Consider the following 14,428-nt stretch of genomic DNA (forward strand, 5'->3'; position numbering starts at 1 on the left):
AGATTTACAGCGGCTGACAGCGACCTGCAAAGTGTAAACCAGGAGACTCTAATGTGACCGGAGGGGTGCGGGCTCTGCTGACGGCGCCTGCGGTTGGAGGCGATACAAGAAAAGTTTATTTTATGTGACACCTAAACACTCACAGCTGAGGCGGCCGTTTATGGAGGAACCAGGGCTAGTTAAAGGGGGGCTATAGTACCTATAATTAAAGGGGGTATCGGGGGAGCAAGAAAGGGTCATCGATTCGTGCTGCTTGCACCAAATTCTGACTTGCGCTCTTTTGCCCGCTTCGTATTCCCGTTTCTCTTAGACACAATGGCGCTGGAACTGGTCATCCGCTGTTATAGCCCATTTGTGCGGAGGAACGGCGAGTTGTGCGTTCGGACACGTTAGTTGGAGCTCCAGCATTGTATTCAGCTGACTGTGCAGCCTGTTGGTCAGAACGATTCCTGACATCCTCCTCCGACCCCTTTCAGTTGTTTCCGTCCATAGGACCCCCTTTTGCTGGATGTTTTCCTCGATCGCGCCATTCTCTGTATACTCTCCCCACCGTTATTTGAGAAAGCCCTCATGCTGTTCGTAGTGAAATCCTGGTCCCGGCTAGTCTAGCATCGATGACCCGGCCTCGCTGGAAGTCGCTCCGATCGCTGGATTTTCTCATCTAATGTGGATTCACACTGAAATAGATTCACGGAAAACTTGTCACGTGACTTTATGCCGCACTCCGGGGTCACGGGGAGAATTTCCATACAGGGAACTCTAATGAAGGGGTGGGGGCACTAATAAATGGGCTGTTTTGTGTTTGTCCATAAATCCTTATATCCAACAAATGTATCAGACCAATTTGCAGTTTTGTAGGGATATTGGTGCAGGCGATGCATCATTGCATTCTGGGAAGATTTGTCATTCAGATCTCTGGGAAAGCTGGATGAAAGCTCCCTTGGAGGAATAATGGTGGTCATATTCACTTTCACTAAGCTGATTAGTTTTACTGATTCATAGCTCCAAATTCACTACACAGATATAAAAAGGTAAATGATAACTTTCTAGCTACCTGTAGCCAACACTAGGGGGAGCTCACTATGTACAGTTCTTACAATGATCCTAAGCTCCCCCTAGTGGTGAACTCATATAAAACCATCTTATGGCATTATTCAGCAGAGTCTATAAGGTAAGAACGGCCTGATGTAAATGGCTCACCATGCACTTTAAATACAAATTTGGATGCATTTATAAAAGGCTGAATGCTGAATCAGGGTTTCCAAAAGTCACAGTTTTGGCGCATGCTATGTATGCAGCGCACTTTTTCAAAAGGCTGAACATCCCGTCACTTACTATTACTTTTACTATAATCTACACCAGAAACTGGTTCATACCAGAAGACCTATGTCCTAATTCATTGGTCGCTGGTAGATGAGCGCAGGCTTTACTTAGACCGGTCCGTGTAAATGTGCCCCAATATCCTGCTCTTCTCTGCACCCCGCATCCGTACAAGTGTACACGACCATATAAAAGCCGCCGCTCAGAGCTCGCACCTAGTAAAGAGCTCCTTCTCTGCCATTGTCGGCTCGCTGATCCTTCTGCCAACTCCGAAAAGTCATTTTTAGCATTCTCCACCAACATGCAATCTGCTCAGCCAGGAACACTGCAGAAGGCGACCGGCGGCTCATCGGTTGTTGAGGAACGACGCTGATGAGAGTCTACATTCATGGAACCACAAGTCTCAGCATGCCCTACCAGCCCTTACTAATCTACTACCGCAGAGCGTGATGCTCAGGAGAAGAGGAGATTAAATAAATAGGTGGTCGCAGCGCTTCATTTACGGGACTGGCGGAAACAGCAGAGTACAAGGGCTTGGCTCCCGTTGTCAGCCCCACTGACGATGAATGGGGGGGCACAGCACATGCTCGAACCATCACTCCATTCAATGTCCACGTCACTGTCGGGGACACAACAAGCCAGCAGTGGGGAGAAGAGGGGACCTTTATTCTCAGGATTGGTGGGGGGGCTCAGGGGTGAGCCCCCCAATGATCAGAGTTTTATCAGCTGTCCTTTGGATAAGTGATAAAAGTCAATTCTGGTACCACCCCTGTAATATCCCTGGAGTCCTAGAGTGGTTTGGTGGTTCATTTCTATCATCTCTGGTGGTCCAGAGCGATAAAGGGGTTAATACTAATTTCCATTATATATGGTAGTTTAATATCGCTGGAAGACTAGTGTGACTTAGTAGTTAATACTTAATATTATACAATATTATTATATATTTTACTATTATATGGCCTGGGATGGTGAAGGGGTTAATAATTGGTGGTGTAGGGCAGGAATCTGTACCTTTAATTTAATTGTATGGGCTTTGTATTATAAATCCCCTGTCTCCCTTAACACTGCCATCCGGGTAAATGATAAAATTCTGTCTGCTTGCAGTCACCACTAGGGGGAGCACATTCTATAAGGATTTATACAGCCACCATTGAACTCAATACTAAATCAGTATGTAGTGAGCTCCCTCTAGTGGCCACCGAAATATTTTTTTCATTTTACTCTATTTCCTCCTGAACTGCTTGGAGGGGAATGGCTAGAAACCACTTTACGTTTGCCCATGCAGAGTCTCATGAACACAACCTCTTTATATGCTCCCCATCAGGGAGAGCGATAGGTGAAGATCCAAAAACTTGCTCAGCTAGTTCCATAACTCCCATAGATGTGAATGGAAAGAGCCAGTAGATGCCTCATTTGAAAGAATACCATTCTCCGCACAGGTGTGGCTCCCCCTATCTGTCGGACATATGTGGCACATGCTGTGACTATGCCTTAAATGACTAAGATGGGGGAAAGCCCTTTAAATAAATGGTTTTGTTAACATGTCTTACAGTGAAAATAGCAAAAAACGACTTCATAAGATAGTGATTAGGAGGTTCTGCAGCATCTGTGTCTTTATAAATAAGCATAGTTCCCTCCATAGGAAGCAGCAGAGACCTAATTTCCCCCATGAAGTTTGCCCGGGGGTCACATAAGGATGCGGCTCTTACAGCCCAACCTCTATAGACCCCACCTGTGCAGCAATAATCCCATTTATAGGCAGAGGTAGATATCTACAGAAGACGCCGCCACATCCCGCTGCGTGCGCCGGATCCACGGCTTATATATTAATGCCCTACACACAGCACCGACACCTTCCCCTCCGCTCAGATAATCACGGCTGATTACATGTTCAGCATCAATAAGTAAACACTCCGCCGCTGAACCCGTGTCACATGTACTGAGCCAGAAATGTCCGCGGCGCGGCCAGGAATCAAAAGTCAAGTCCGTCCGCCCATTAGATTGTAAGCTCATCAGTAAACGCTTCATATAATAGCCGTGTTCGTCAGAGGTTACACCGAGGGATATGGAGGCGTTATATAAATACAGGATGTTATTATTAATGTGTTGTGAAAGCGTGAAACTATTTAACCCTTCATCTTCTGCATTCGCAGTCAACTTTCTAAATCTGTTCCAGATGATTAAAGTTTTATTCATGAACTCAAGATCCAGTGTGACATCATATCAGTGATGTCACAGTATGTCTGTGTTAGGCCGCCTGCTGACGGGCGGAAATTCCACGGCGGGATTTCCCGCAGAATTTCCGCCCCTGGACGCTGCCATAGGAGTGCGTTAACAAACGCAATCCTAGGCAGACAGACGCGATATGGCTGCGCGAAATCTCATGCGGCAAACAAACCGCGGCATGCTCTATTTCTATGCAGGGCACATGAAAGAGCCGGGGCCACGGGAGCAGGTGAGTGACGCGCTGCTCTCTGCAGACGCTCGGGTCGGGTCCCTCTGCGAGAATTCTCGCAGCCGGATACGACCCGGCCGTCTGCAGGCGGCCTTTGTCTCATATCACTTATACATTGTATAAGTAACATCAGAGTATGTGTATTAGGGCTTCTTCAGACCGGTGCATGCGCAGAATCACGCTAGTGAGAATGAAACCATTGCAGTCAATGACTTTTTTTCGTCAAGTCTTGCGGGCGGGATTTTCATGTCCCCTAAACGTGACAAAACACGGTCATCTACTGAAGCCCTTACATTGTATCAGTGATATCAGTGTATATGTGTGTTATGTCCCATTTAGACGGGGTGACAGCAGTCTAAACGACTCCACGAGCACTGACGTCACCGCTAAGGTCGTTAGCGCTATGCAGAGTTTGCGCTTAGAGCTTCACATTCTACGTGATTCTCTGATCGGGGAGCGTTTACACTTAGAGAGAATCCCGCGGTCCAGCGATGTTTTTTATGTTGACCGAAAGTCAGCGGTAACAAAAAGTGAACAAATAGTATACGGTTTATTGGCATTTACGCGGGACGATTATCGCTCAATTTTGTTCATTTGAACGTATTTTGAGTCATAACCTTAATGTGTAAATGGCCTTTTATAGTGTATGGGTTTTGTTACAATGTATCAGTGATGTCAGAGTATCAGGTTGGTTCCTGGGGGTCTTATCACACCTCTGACTGCAGCTTATTCCCTTCTCCCCATTGAATACATACTAAGCCGAGTCCTGTATACATTTGTATTGGGGAGTTGGGAGGATGGCTTTCAGTATGTATAGAGAGAATAAGGCATCATCACTGATCATACAGCCCTCCATATGCAACAGTATCAATAGAATTAGTATCGGTGCGCACTGCTGTGTCAGGGCGGCTTCAGACGGCCGTAGGTGCAGCTACGCTTGCTGGTACGGAGAGTACTTGTGCCCGAGCGAGGGAAATTTCTTCCCCTTTGCCGTCCGTTTAAACTCCACGCCATAGCACAGAAGTTTGAAGAAAACACAGGAAGATAGTTGGAGTGTAGAGATGAGCGAGCGTACTCGGTTCGGGTGTTTTTGCACTCGAGCACCTTTTTTTCCGAGTAACTGACTACTCGGATGAAAAGATTTGGGGGGCGCCGGGGGTGAGCGGGGGGTTGCAGAGGGGAGTGAGGGGGGGGGGGGGGAGAGAGAGAGAGCTCCCCCCTGTTCCCCACTGCTAATCCCCGCTCCACCACGCCGCCCCCCGGCGCCCCCCGAATCTTTTCATCCGAGTAGTCAGTTACTCGGAAAAAGCGGTGCTTGATTGCGAAATCGCCCTAAATGAGTACGCTTGCTCATCTCTAGTCGTGTGTCCCGTTTTGTCCCGCTATGCGGCTGTGATTTTCATGGCCGTATAAGGGAAGAAAACCCCGTTTGTGTGAAATGGCGCTCACTATGCGCTTTATTCTATCACTTCCGTTAGGCCGCTCCCACACAGGTGGTTTTTTACAGTATTTAGCGGATATTTGAAATGCCCACTCAAAACGCTACACTGAGCAGCCATTCGTTTTAATGGGGCTTCTCAGACGAGCGTTTTAGCGAAGGCGTTTATAACATGTGTTATAACAAACACTGTTCTATTTTCGTGTGTTCAGCCCATTTTTGAGGCACCGCATCCCTCGTTGCAATGATGGGGTGCGTTAAAAGCTCTGTCAAACTTTGCGTTCAAAATTGCAGTGTTTTTACAAACGCCCGTGTGAGGGCGGCTCTAAGGCTAATTTACACATAACGATTATCATTCAAAATTCGTTCAAACAACCTGAAAATGAGTGATAATCGTTACATGTAAATGCCGGCACTGTGGACTTTTCGTTTGAACGATGATTTTAAGGTAAACTTAAAATCCATCCTTCAGACACTGAGAGATAAAGTGTCTCTCAATAGACCGCACGCTATTATCTCTTCGGGAGTACGCAGATAACATTGTAATCTGCAGGCATTCAGGAGAAGAACAATGCAGCTGCTTGCACAGCTGGGCTTGTGATTAATCGCACACTGTGCTCTGCAAACAGCTCCTGGAGGCCCTTTTACATGCAGATGAAGATGATAAAGTATTAATGGCCATTAACACCTTATGCAAATAGATCGCAAAATCTTTCAATCTCTCAGTCACTTGAAAGATTATCTTTGCATGTAAAATGGCCTTTAGGCTGGATTCAGATGAACGTATATCGGCTGGGTTTTCACGCAGGATGGGGCGGGGCTAATTCTCGGAACTTAGTCCAGCCCCGTCCTGCCTCCTTTCATTGCAAATAGTGCAGAGGGGCGGAGAGGGGGTGGAGAGGAGGCAGAGAGGGGGCGGGAGCTCAGTTCCTGCTCCTGGGTCTTCTATCCTCCCCTCCCTGCAGATGAGGACACCGTATATCAGCTCGGCGTGAAAACCGAGCCGATATACGGTCGTCTGAATCCACCCTTAATGTTTGTAGCCTTGTATCAGGCTGTGCTTCATAGTATCAGTCATGTCAGATTGCTACAGTACAAGGTGTGCTACATCAATTTTGTCTATATGTTATAATATTGAATTATCTGTGAACTACATTGTATCACTGTATGTGACAATAATCTAATTATTCTACACTGATAATACAGCATAATAGAATGTTACATTGTATCAGTCATATCAGAGTATTAGAACACTGTACAGTTGTGTGCTACATTGTATGTCTGTTACATTTTATTGTGAACTCAGAGTGGAGATGTGTTACATTGTATCAATTATATCAGAGTGTTAGAACACGGTGGTTTACTACATTGTATCAGTTATAGCAGAGAATCAGTGTGGTACATTTTATCAGATGTGTCTACATTTTATAGTGAGCTCAGATTATGGATGTACTCAGTTACCCGTGTTACATTATATCAGAGTGTTAGAACACAGTAAGGTCGCGGTCAGACGAGCGTTTTTGTTTTTGCGTATGTATAGGCGCGTTTAAAAAATGGCTCTATTAGAACCGATGCTTTCCAATGACAGCGGTCACATATCCTTTTTTAGAAGCACTTAAAATTTGCACCTGCAAAAGATAGGACATGTGAGTGCAAATGCACCCGGTCACACAATTCTTTTCTACACACGATGTGCGATTTTTTTTTCCCCCCACACCTATTCATGTGGGAAAAATTCACTCGTCTGACCGAGCGAGCCCTAACACTACAGTTATCAGTTATAGCAGAGAATCTGTGTGCTACACTGTATAAATTATTTTAGCATGCAACATTGTATCAGTTATACCTCTGTACTAGAGATGAGCGAACCTACTCGGCCACGCCCCTTTTTCACCCGAGCACTGCGATTTTCGAGTACTTCCGTACTCGGGTGAAACGATTCGGGGGGCGCCGTGGGTGAGTGGGGGGTTGCAGCGGGGAGTGGGGGGGGAGAGGGAGAGAGAGAGGGCTCCCCCTGTTCCCCGCTGCTACCCCCTGCTCCGCCATGCCTCCCTCCGTCCCCCCGGCGCCCCCCGAATCTTTTCACCCGAGTACGGAATTACTCGAAAATCACGGTGCTCAATCGAGTAATTACTCGAAACGAGTATGTTCGCTCATCTCTAATCTGTACATATAAAGATGGAACAATGCCTCTACAGCACCACCTATTGGAAGGCAGCATTCCTGCAAGTCAATGTCAGACCTTTTAATAACCCTTATAATAATGACTGGAAATATGAGCCAAAGTCAGAGTCTTCTCCAAAAGGAAAAGATCACCATGTATAAGCAGCTGTTTTGGGGTGATTGACCCTCACCAGTATGCAGTAAGTTTCTGGTTTGGCTAGTGAGAGGCCTATAGACGTGGGTCAGGAAGGATATTGTTTCTCCTTAGGGAGAGCACCTAGAACAGTGTTTCTCAACTCCAGTCCTCAGGGACCGCCAACAGGTCAGGTTTTCAGTATTTCCTCAGTATTGCACAGGTGATGTAATTATTGTCGGTCCTCAGACATTACCACAGGTGTTCTTACTATAGGAGATCCTGAAAACATGACCTGTTGGGGGTCCCAAGAACTGGAGTTGAGAAACACTGACCTAGAAGGTGGCGCTGTGGAGATATTGTTCCATCTTCCCATTTGCATGTTTTATAGAGTAGCATGGATGACCTTATAAGTCTCCTCACACCTTCTCACACGCTCTCCCTTATACTCTTGTGTTTAGGGCCATTTACACGGGCGATTATCACGCAAAATGTGTTTAAACAAACTAAAATGTGCTAATCATTACGTCTAAATGCAAAACATCAGTTACTATTCGTTTGTCACTCATTTTTAACTGGCATAAAAACATTACTGGATCGCTGATTTCTCACTGCGTGTAAACGCTCCCCACTCAGCACTTCACATAGAATAAAGAAACGCTGAGCGAAAAGTCCGCAATAGTCAGCGGAGATCTACCTGCACGAATGCGAACGACTTAGTGGTGACATCACCGCTTATACAGTTGTTTAGTTGACAATCGTTCCGTGTTAATGAAGCATTACATTGTATCGGTTTGCTATATTCTGTACTGAGCTCAAAGTATGGATGTGTTCAGTTATACCAGTGTGTTACATTGTATCAGTGATGTAAAGGGGTCAATGAGCTACATTATACCAGCATCAATCAATGTATCAGTTATATCAGTGTTAGAACGCACTACTGTGCATTACAATGTGTCAGCTATATCAGAGTATCAGCGTGTTAGGACACAGTGGTGTGCTACATTATGCTACAACCTATGGTGAACCTAAGAGTATGGATGTTACATTGTATCAGCTCTATTAGAGTGTTAGAGCACAGTGGTTTGCTACATTGTATCATTTATCTCAGTGTGTTACAATGGTTCAGTTACAGCACAGTATCAGTGTGTTAGAAGACAGTAATGCTACATTCTATCAGTTATAGCAGAGAATCTGTGTGCTACATGGTATAAATTGTATCTATATGTAACATTGTATCAGTTATACCCCTGTAAATATAAAGATGGAACAATGCCTCTACAGCGCCACCTATTGGAAGGAAGCATTCCTGCAAGTCAATGTCAGACCTTTTAATAAGCCTTGTGGCAATGACTAGAAAGTAGGGATGAGCGAACGTGCTCGATTAGGACAATTACTCGATCAAGCATTGTTTTTTTCGAGTAACTGCCTAATTGGGTGAAAAGATTCGGGGGTTGCCGGGGGTGAGTGGCGGGTTGCGGTGGGGAGTGAGGGGGGGGGGGGAAGAGAGAGAGAGAGCTCCCCCCTGTTCCCCCCTGCTACCCAGCGTTCCTCGAATCTTTTTGCCCGAGTAGGCAGTTACTAGAAAAAAGTGATGCTCGATCGAGTAATTGCTCTAAACGAGCACGTTCGCTCATCTCTACTAGAAAGATGAGACAAAGCCAGAGCCTTCTATAGTAGAAAAAGATCACCATGTATAAACAGTTGTTTTGGGGTGATTGACCCTCACCAGTATGCAGTAGGCTTCTGGCTTGGATAGCAAGGGGCCTATAGATGTGAATAAGGAAGGGTATCGTTCTCCTTAGGGAGAGCACCTAGTAGGTGGAGATGCAGAGGTATTATCCCATCTTCCCATTTGTATATTTTCTAGAGGAGCATGGATGGCCTTATAAGTCTTCTCACACCCTCTAGGAGCTCTTCCTTATACCCCTGTGTTACATTGTATCAGTTATACCACTGAGTTACATTGCATTAGTGTGCTACATTCTATAGTGAGCTCAGAGTATGGATGTGTTCAGTTACACCAGTGTGTTACATTGTATCAGTGATGTAAATGTATGAATGTGCTATATTATACCAGCATCAATCATTGTATCAGGTATATCAGTGTTAGAATGCACTACTCTTGTGCCATATTGTATCAGTGTATTACATTTTATCAGCTATATCAGTGTGTTACAATGTTTCAGTTACAGCAGAGTATCAGTCTGCTATATTTTATAGTGAGCTCAAAGTATGGATGTGCTCAGTTATACCCCTGTGTTACATTGTATCAGCTATATCAGAGTAGCAATATGTTAGAACTCAGTGTTGTGCTACATTGTGTTACAATTCATTGTTAAGAGTATGAATGTGTTACATTGTATCAGTTAGATCTTTGTGTTAGTCATATCTGTTATATCAGAGTATCAATGTGTTAGAACAGACACTATATTGTATCAGTCATATCAGCATGTGACATTTGTATCAGCGATATAAGAGTACTGATGTGCTACAATGTATCAGAAACATCAGGAACCATTATAATCACACTGGACTAAGCATGGATTTCATACTGAAACAAACTTTCCAAAGAACAGGTGGAAAAGTGAGAGCCAAGTGCAGCACATGCCAGCCTCCTGACAAGCTTCCTTTGCCCACAGCTGGGTATTACCCAACATTACCCACCCTGATATAAGAGACAAGGCACTTACCCAGCCCTGGTACAAAAGTATTGAGGAAGAGGCAGATGACAGCCACGGGAAAAGGCATGTAGGGGATCGCAGCTCTGAGGGGTCCTTTCTTCTCTCTGACTTGTACCACCACCCCACTGGCTGAAGTGCCCTTTTCTATAGTGTCCCCTTCCTTCACATCCATGGTGCCTCAGCTGTGTAGTCAGTCAGATGAGATGCGAGTCCTGGAAGTTGGTGGAGGGTTGTGGGGTCAGATGGCGACAGAGTGCAAGGAAGACTCTCTCCCTGTGTCTCTCCTTCCTCCTCCTGCTGCCTCTGTTATCCCTCCTCCTCCTCCCTCATTGCTGGCTCTAAGAACACTGCTGGCTGCGGAGCTGCACACATCAATGCTGCCATCATAGTACTACTACCCCCAGTAATACTCCTATAATGCACACATCAATGCTGCCATCATAGTACTACTACCCCCAGTAATACTCCTATAATGCACACATCAATGCTTCCATCATTCTACTACTATCCCCAGTAATACTCCTATAATGCACACATCAATGCTGCCATCATAGTACTACTAGCCCCAGTAATACTCATATAATGCACATATTAATGCTGCCATAATAGTACTACTACCACAGTAATACTCATATAATGCACATATTAATGCTGCCATCATAGTACTACTACCCCCAGTAATACTCCTATAATGCACACATCAATGCTTCCATCATTTTACTACTATCCCCAGTAATACTCCTATAATGCACACATCAATGCTTCCATCATTCTACTACTATCCCCAGTAATACTCCTATAATGCACACATCAGTGCTGCCATCATAGTACTACTACCACAGTAATACTCATATAATGCACATATTAATGCTGCCATAATAGTACTACTACCACAGTAATACTCATATAATGCACATATTAATGCTGCCATAATAGTACTACTACCCCCAGTAATACTCCTATAACTCAAACATTAATGCTCTCATCATTATACTACTATCCCCAGTAATACCCATATAATGCACACATCAATGCTGCCATTATACTACTATCCCCAGTAATACTCCTATAATGCACACATTAGTGCTACCATCATAGTACTACTACCCCCAATAGTACTCAAATAATGCACACATTGATGAATACTGCTGTACGAGTTGTGAGCGTGTTGCTCATTTGGAAGCCCAGATCCTGGATCTAAATGAGCGACTTGCTACACTGAAATCTGCTGACAATTTAGAAAGGAGTTTGCTGCTCACTGAGTCGGCACTCGCTGGGGCAGATGTGGGGTGGATGGTAGTTTGGGAGAGCAGAATGAGCAGGCAGCTAGCTGGGTGACAGGAGGAGGGGTAGAGGAAAGAGATCCAGGGAGGCTAGTCCTGAACTGGCACACCCCAACAAGTTTGCAAAGTTGGCAGATGAGGGGGATGCCATTACAGGATTAGTACTGCTGCACCACGACATGCACCAGGGAGATGACTGCTCCAGTAAGAAGGGGAATAGGAGCGCCTGACAGGCTAGACAGGTCCTAGTGGTGGGGGACTCAATTATTAGGGGGACAGCCAGGGCAATCTGCCACAAAGACCAGCATCGGCAGTGTGTTGTCTTCCTGGCAGTTCAGTGCGACACATTGCGGATAGGGTTGACAGATTACTGGGAGGGGCTGGTGTGGATCCAGCGGTCATGGTACACATTGGCACCAATGACAAAGTTAGAGGTAGTTGGAATGTCCTTATAAACAATTTCAGTCAGGGAACTAGGATGTAAGCTTAGGGCAAGGACCTCCAAAGTAGTATTTTCTGAAATGGTACATATACCATGTGCCACATCAGAAAGGGAGGTATACAAGTGGCTCCAGAGTTGGTGAAGGAAGGAGAGATTTGGGTTCCTGGAGAACTGGGCTGACTTTGCCGTTGGCTACAGTCTCTACCGTAGGGATGGGTTTCATCTCAATGGGGAGGGGGCCGGTGTGGGAAAGATGGCTAGAAGATTGGAGGAGACTTTAAACTATGGATTTGGGGGGAGGACAACCATAGAGATAGAGAAGATGATAGTGTAGACAGTGAGCTGGGACTAAGTAATGAAAATGGGGGTGGGGCAGTGTGAGGGGTTAGTACACATAGAACTGGCAGAATAGTTAATAGGGATACACGTATAATATAAAATAACCAAAACCTTTAAAACTGTATGGTGATTAATGGTAGAAGACTGACTAATAAGGGGACTAATGCTAGAAGTCTGACCAATGAGGTTGACAAACTGGAAGTAATGATATCTGAGGAAAACTATGACATAGTGGGAATAACTGAGACCTGGTTGGATGAAAGCTGTGACTAGGTGGTGAACTTACAGGGTTACAGTCTATTCAGAAGTGATTGTAAAATCCAGAAATAGAAAGCGGTTTGTCTTTATGTAAAATCCTGTTTAAAGCCCACATTACGGGAAGATATATGTGAGGCAGATGAACATGTAGAGTCTCTATGGGTTAAGGTACATGGAGAGAAAAACAATAATAAAATCATCATAGGGGTTTTCTATAGACCACCAAATATAACAGAAGTTACCAAGAATCATTTACTGAAGCAAATGGGAGAAGCAGCAAATCACAAGGAGGTAATTAGCGTATTATGGGGGACTTTAACTATCTGGATATAAACTGGGAAGCTGAAACCATGTGAATCTCACAAAGGTAACATGTTTCTGTCAATAACTAAAGATAATTAACTTACCCAACTTGCACAGAACCCAACTAGAGGGACGGCCATCGTGTACCTAATATTAAGCAACAGACCTGACAGAATAACAAGGGTGCAGATTGGGGGCACCTGGGAAACAGTGACCACCATACAATACATTTCCACTTGTCTTTCAGGGCTCAGTCAGACGAGCGGGGATCTGCGCGTTTTTCCGCACGGAAAAAAACGCAATTTGTGTGTAGGGTAAAAATCCACATGACCACGTCCATTGTTACCCATGTGTTCTATCTTTTATGGGTGCGGATTTTTTCCTGCAGACGCGTTGCATTTTTTTTTCCGCGCAGAAAAACGCGTGAATCTCCGCTCGTCTGACTGAGCCCTCAAAAGGGAGCTAAAAGAAAACTAAACTTCAGGAAAGAAAAGTTTGAACAGCTCAGAGGTGCTGTTAACCTTATTTAATGGGACGATGTCCTCAAAAATAAGAGCGCAGACGATAAAAGGGAAATGTTTAAAAACATCTTAAATACTTACTGTGAGAGGCTCATGCCTTACAGGAATAAACGACTTAGTAATCGGAGAAAACCAATGTGGATCAATAAAGGGCGGGCAAGAAACAGAAAAAAAGAAAGTGTTTAAACTACTAAAACAAGAAGGCAGCGAAGAAGCACTAAAAACATATAAGGAAAGAAAATGTGTAAAAAGCAGATAAAAGCAGCAAAGATGGAGACAGAGAGACTTATTGTCAGACAGTAAAACTAACCCCAAACTGTTCGTCAACCATATAAATAGTAAAAAAGATTAATACTGGAAGTGTTGGCCCTTTAATAAGAAATGTAGGAAAAATAGTAAAGGGTGATGAGGAGAAAACAAATCTGTTAGTTTTTCGCTAGTGTATTCAGCCAGGAAAATAAAATGTCTGATGAAATACAGAATGATAAAGTAAACTCTTCATTTAATGTCACCAGTCTAAAGGCCCATTTACACGAGCAGATGATCTCTCAAAGATCGCTCAAAGGACAGTTTAAGTGACAGCTTTGAGCGATTATTTTGCATAAAAAATAATCGATATTCAAGTAGCTTCTCAGCTACTTAAATGCCAATTATGTATGTTAATGGACCTTCTCTGAATGCAGCTAATAGCCCAAGGCTATTATCTGCGCTCAGATCCTTTGTTCTCACAATGCTATCATCACTCCCCCATAGACAACGACTGATAAAACTGATCCCTAAAACCAAGCTCACTTGATTTTAAGGATCAGCGAAAAGAGCCCGAAATGCAGGTGCTCCGCGCCCATTTACACGCACCGATTATCGCTTAAAGCCCATTTACATGAGCAGATAATCGCTCAAAGAACTTTCCTAATAAAGATTTATTAATTTCCTCCCCTCTGACCATATCAGGTCCGTATCAGAGGGGAGGAGATTAATAAATCTTTATTAGGAAAGTATACATCACTTTCCTTCACATCCTTCTTTATGAATGAAAATGGGGAATGGAATGCACGTAGCGTTCCACGTAGGCTGATCATGTGACCCACG

General features: G+C 44.4%; 1 protein-coding gene across 1 annotated transcript in view; it reads right to left on the reverse strand.

Moving 5' to 3' along the window:
- STUM (stum, mechanosensory transduction mediator homolog) overlaps positions 1-10,454 on the reverse strand; it is a 65,260-nt gene extending 54,806 nt beyond the window's left edge. The window contains exon 1 of the mRNA XM_066595135.1: positions 10,203-10,454. Coding sequence (XP_066451232.1) covers positions 10,203-10,365 — 163 coding nt within the window. The 5' untranslated portion in view covers positions 10,366-10,454. The remainder of the gene's footprint in view (positions 1-10,202) is intronic.
- Positions 10,455-14,428: the final 3,974 nt, after the last annotated feature.

This window comes from Eleutherodactylus coqui, chromosome 3 (assembly GCF_035609145.1).
Source record: "Eleutherodactylus coqui strain aEleCoq1 chromosome 3, aEleCoq1.hap1, whole genome shotgun sequence".
In the NCBI taxonomy this organism is placed as follows: Eukaryota; Metazoa; Chordata; class Amphibia; order Anura; family Eleutherodactylidae; genus Eleutherodactylus; species Eleutherodactylus coqui.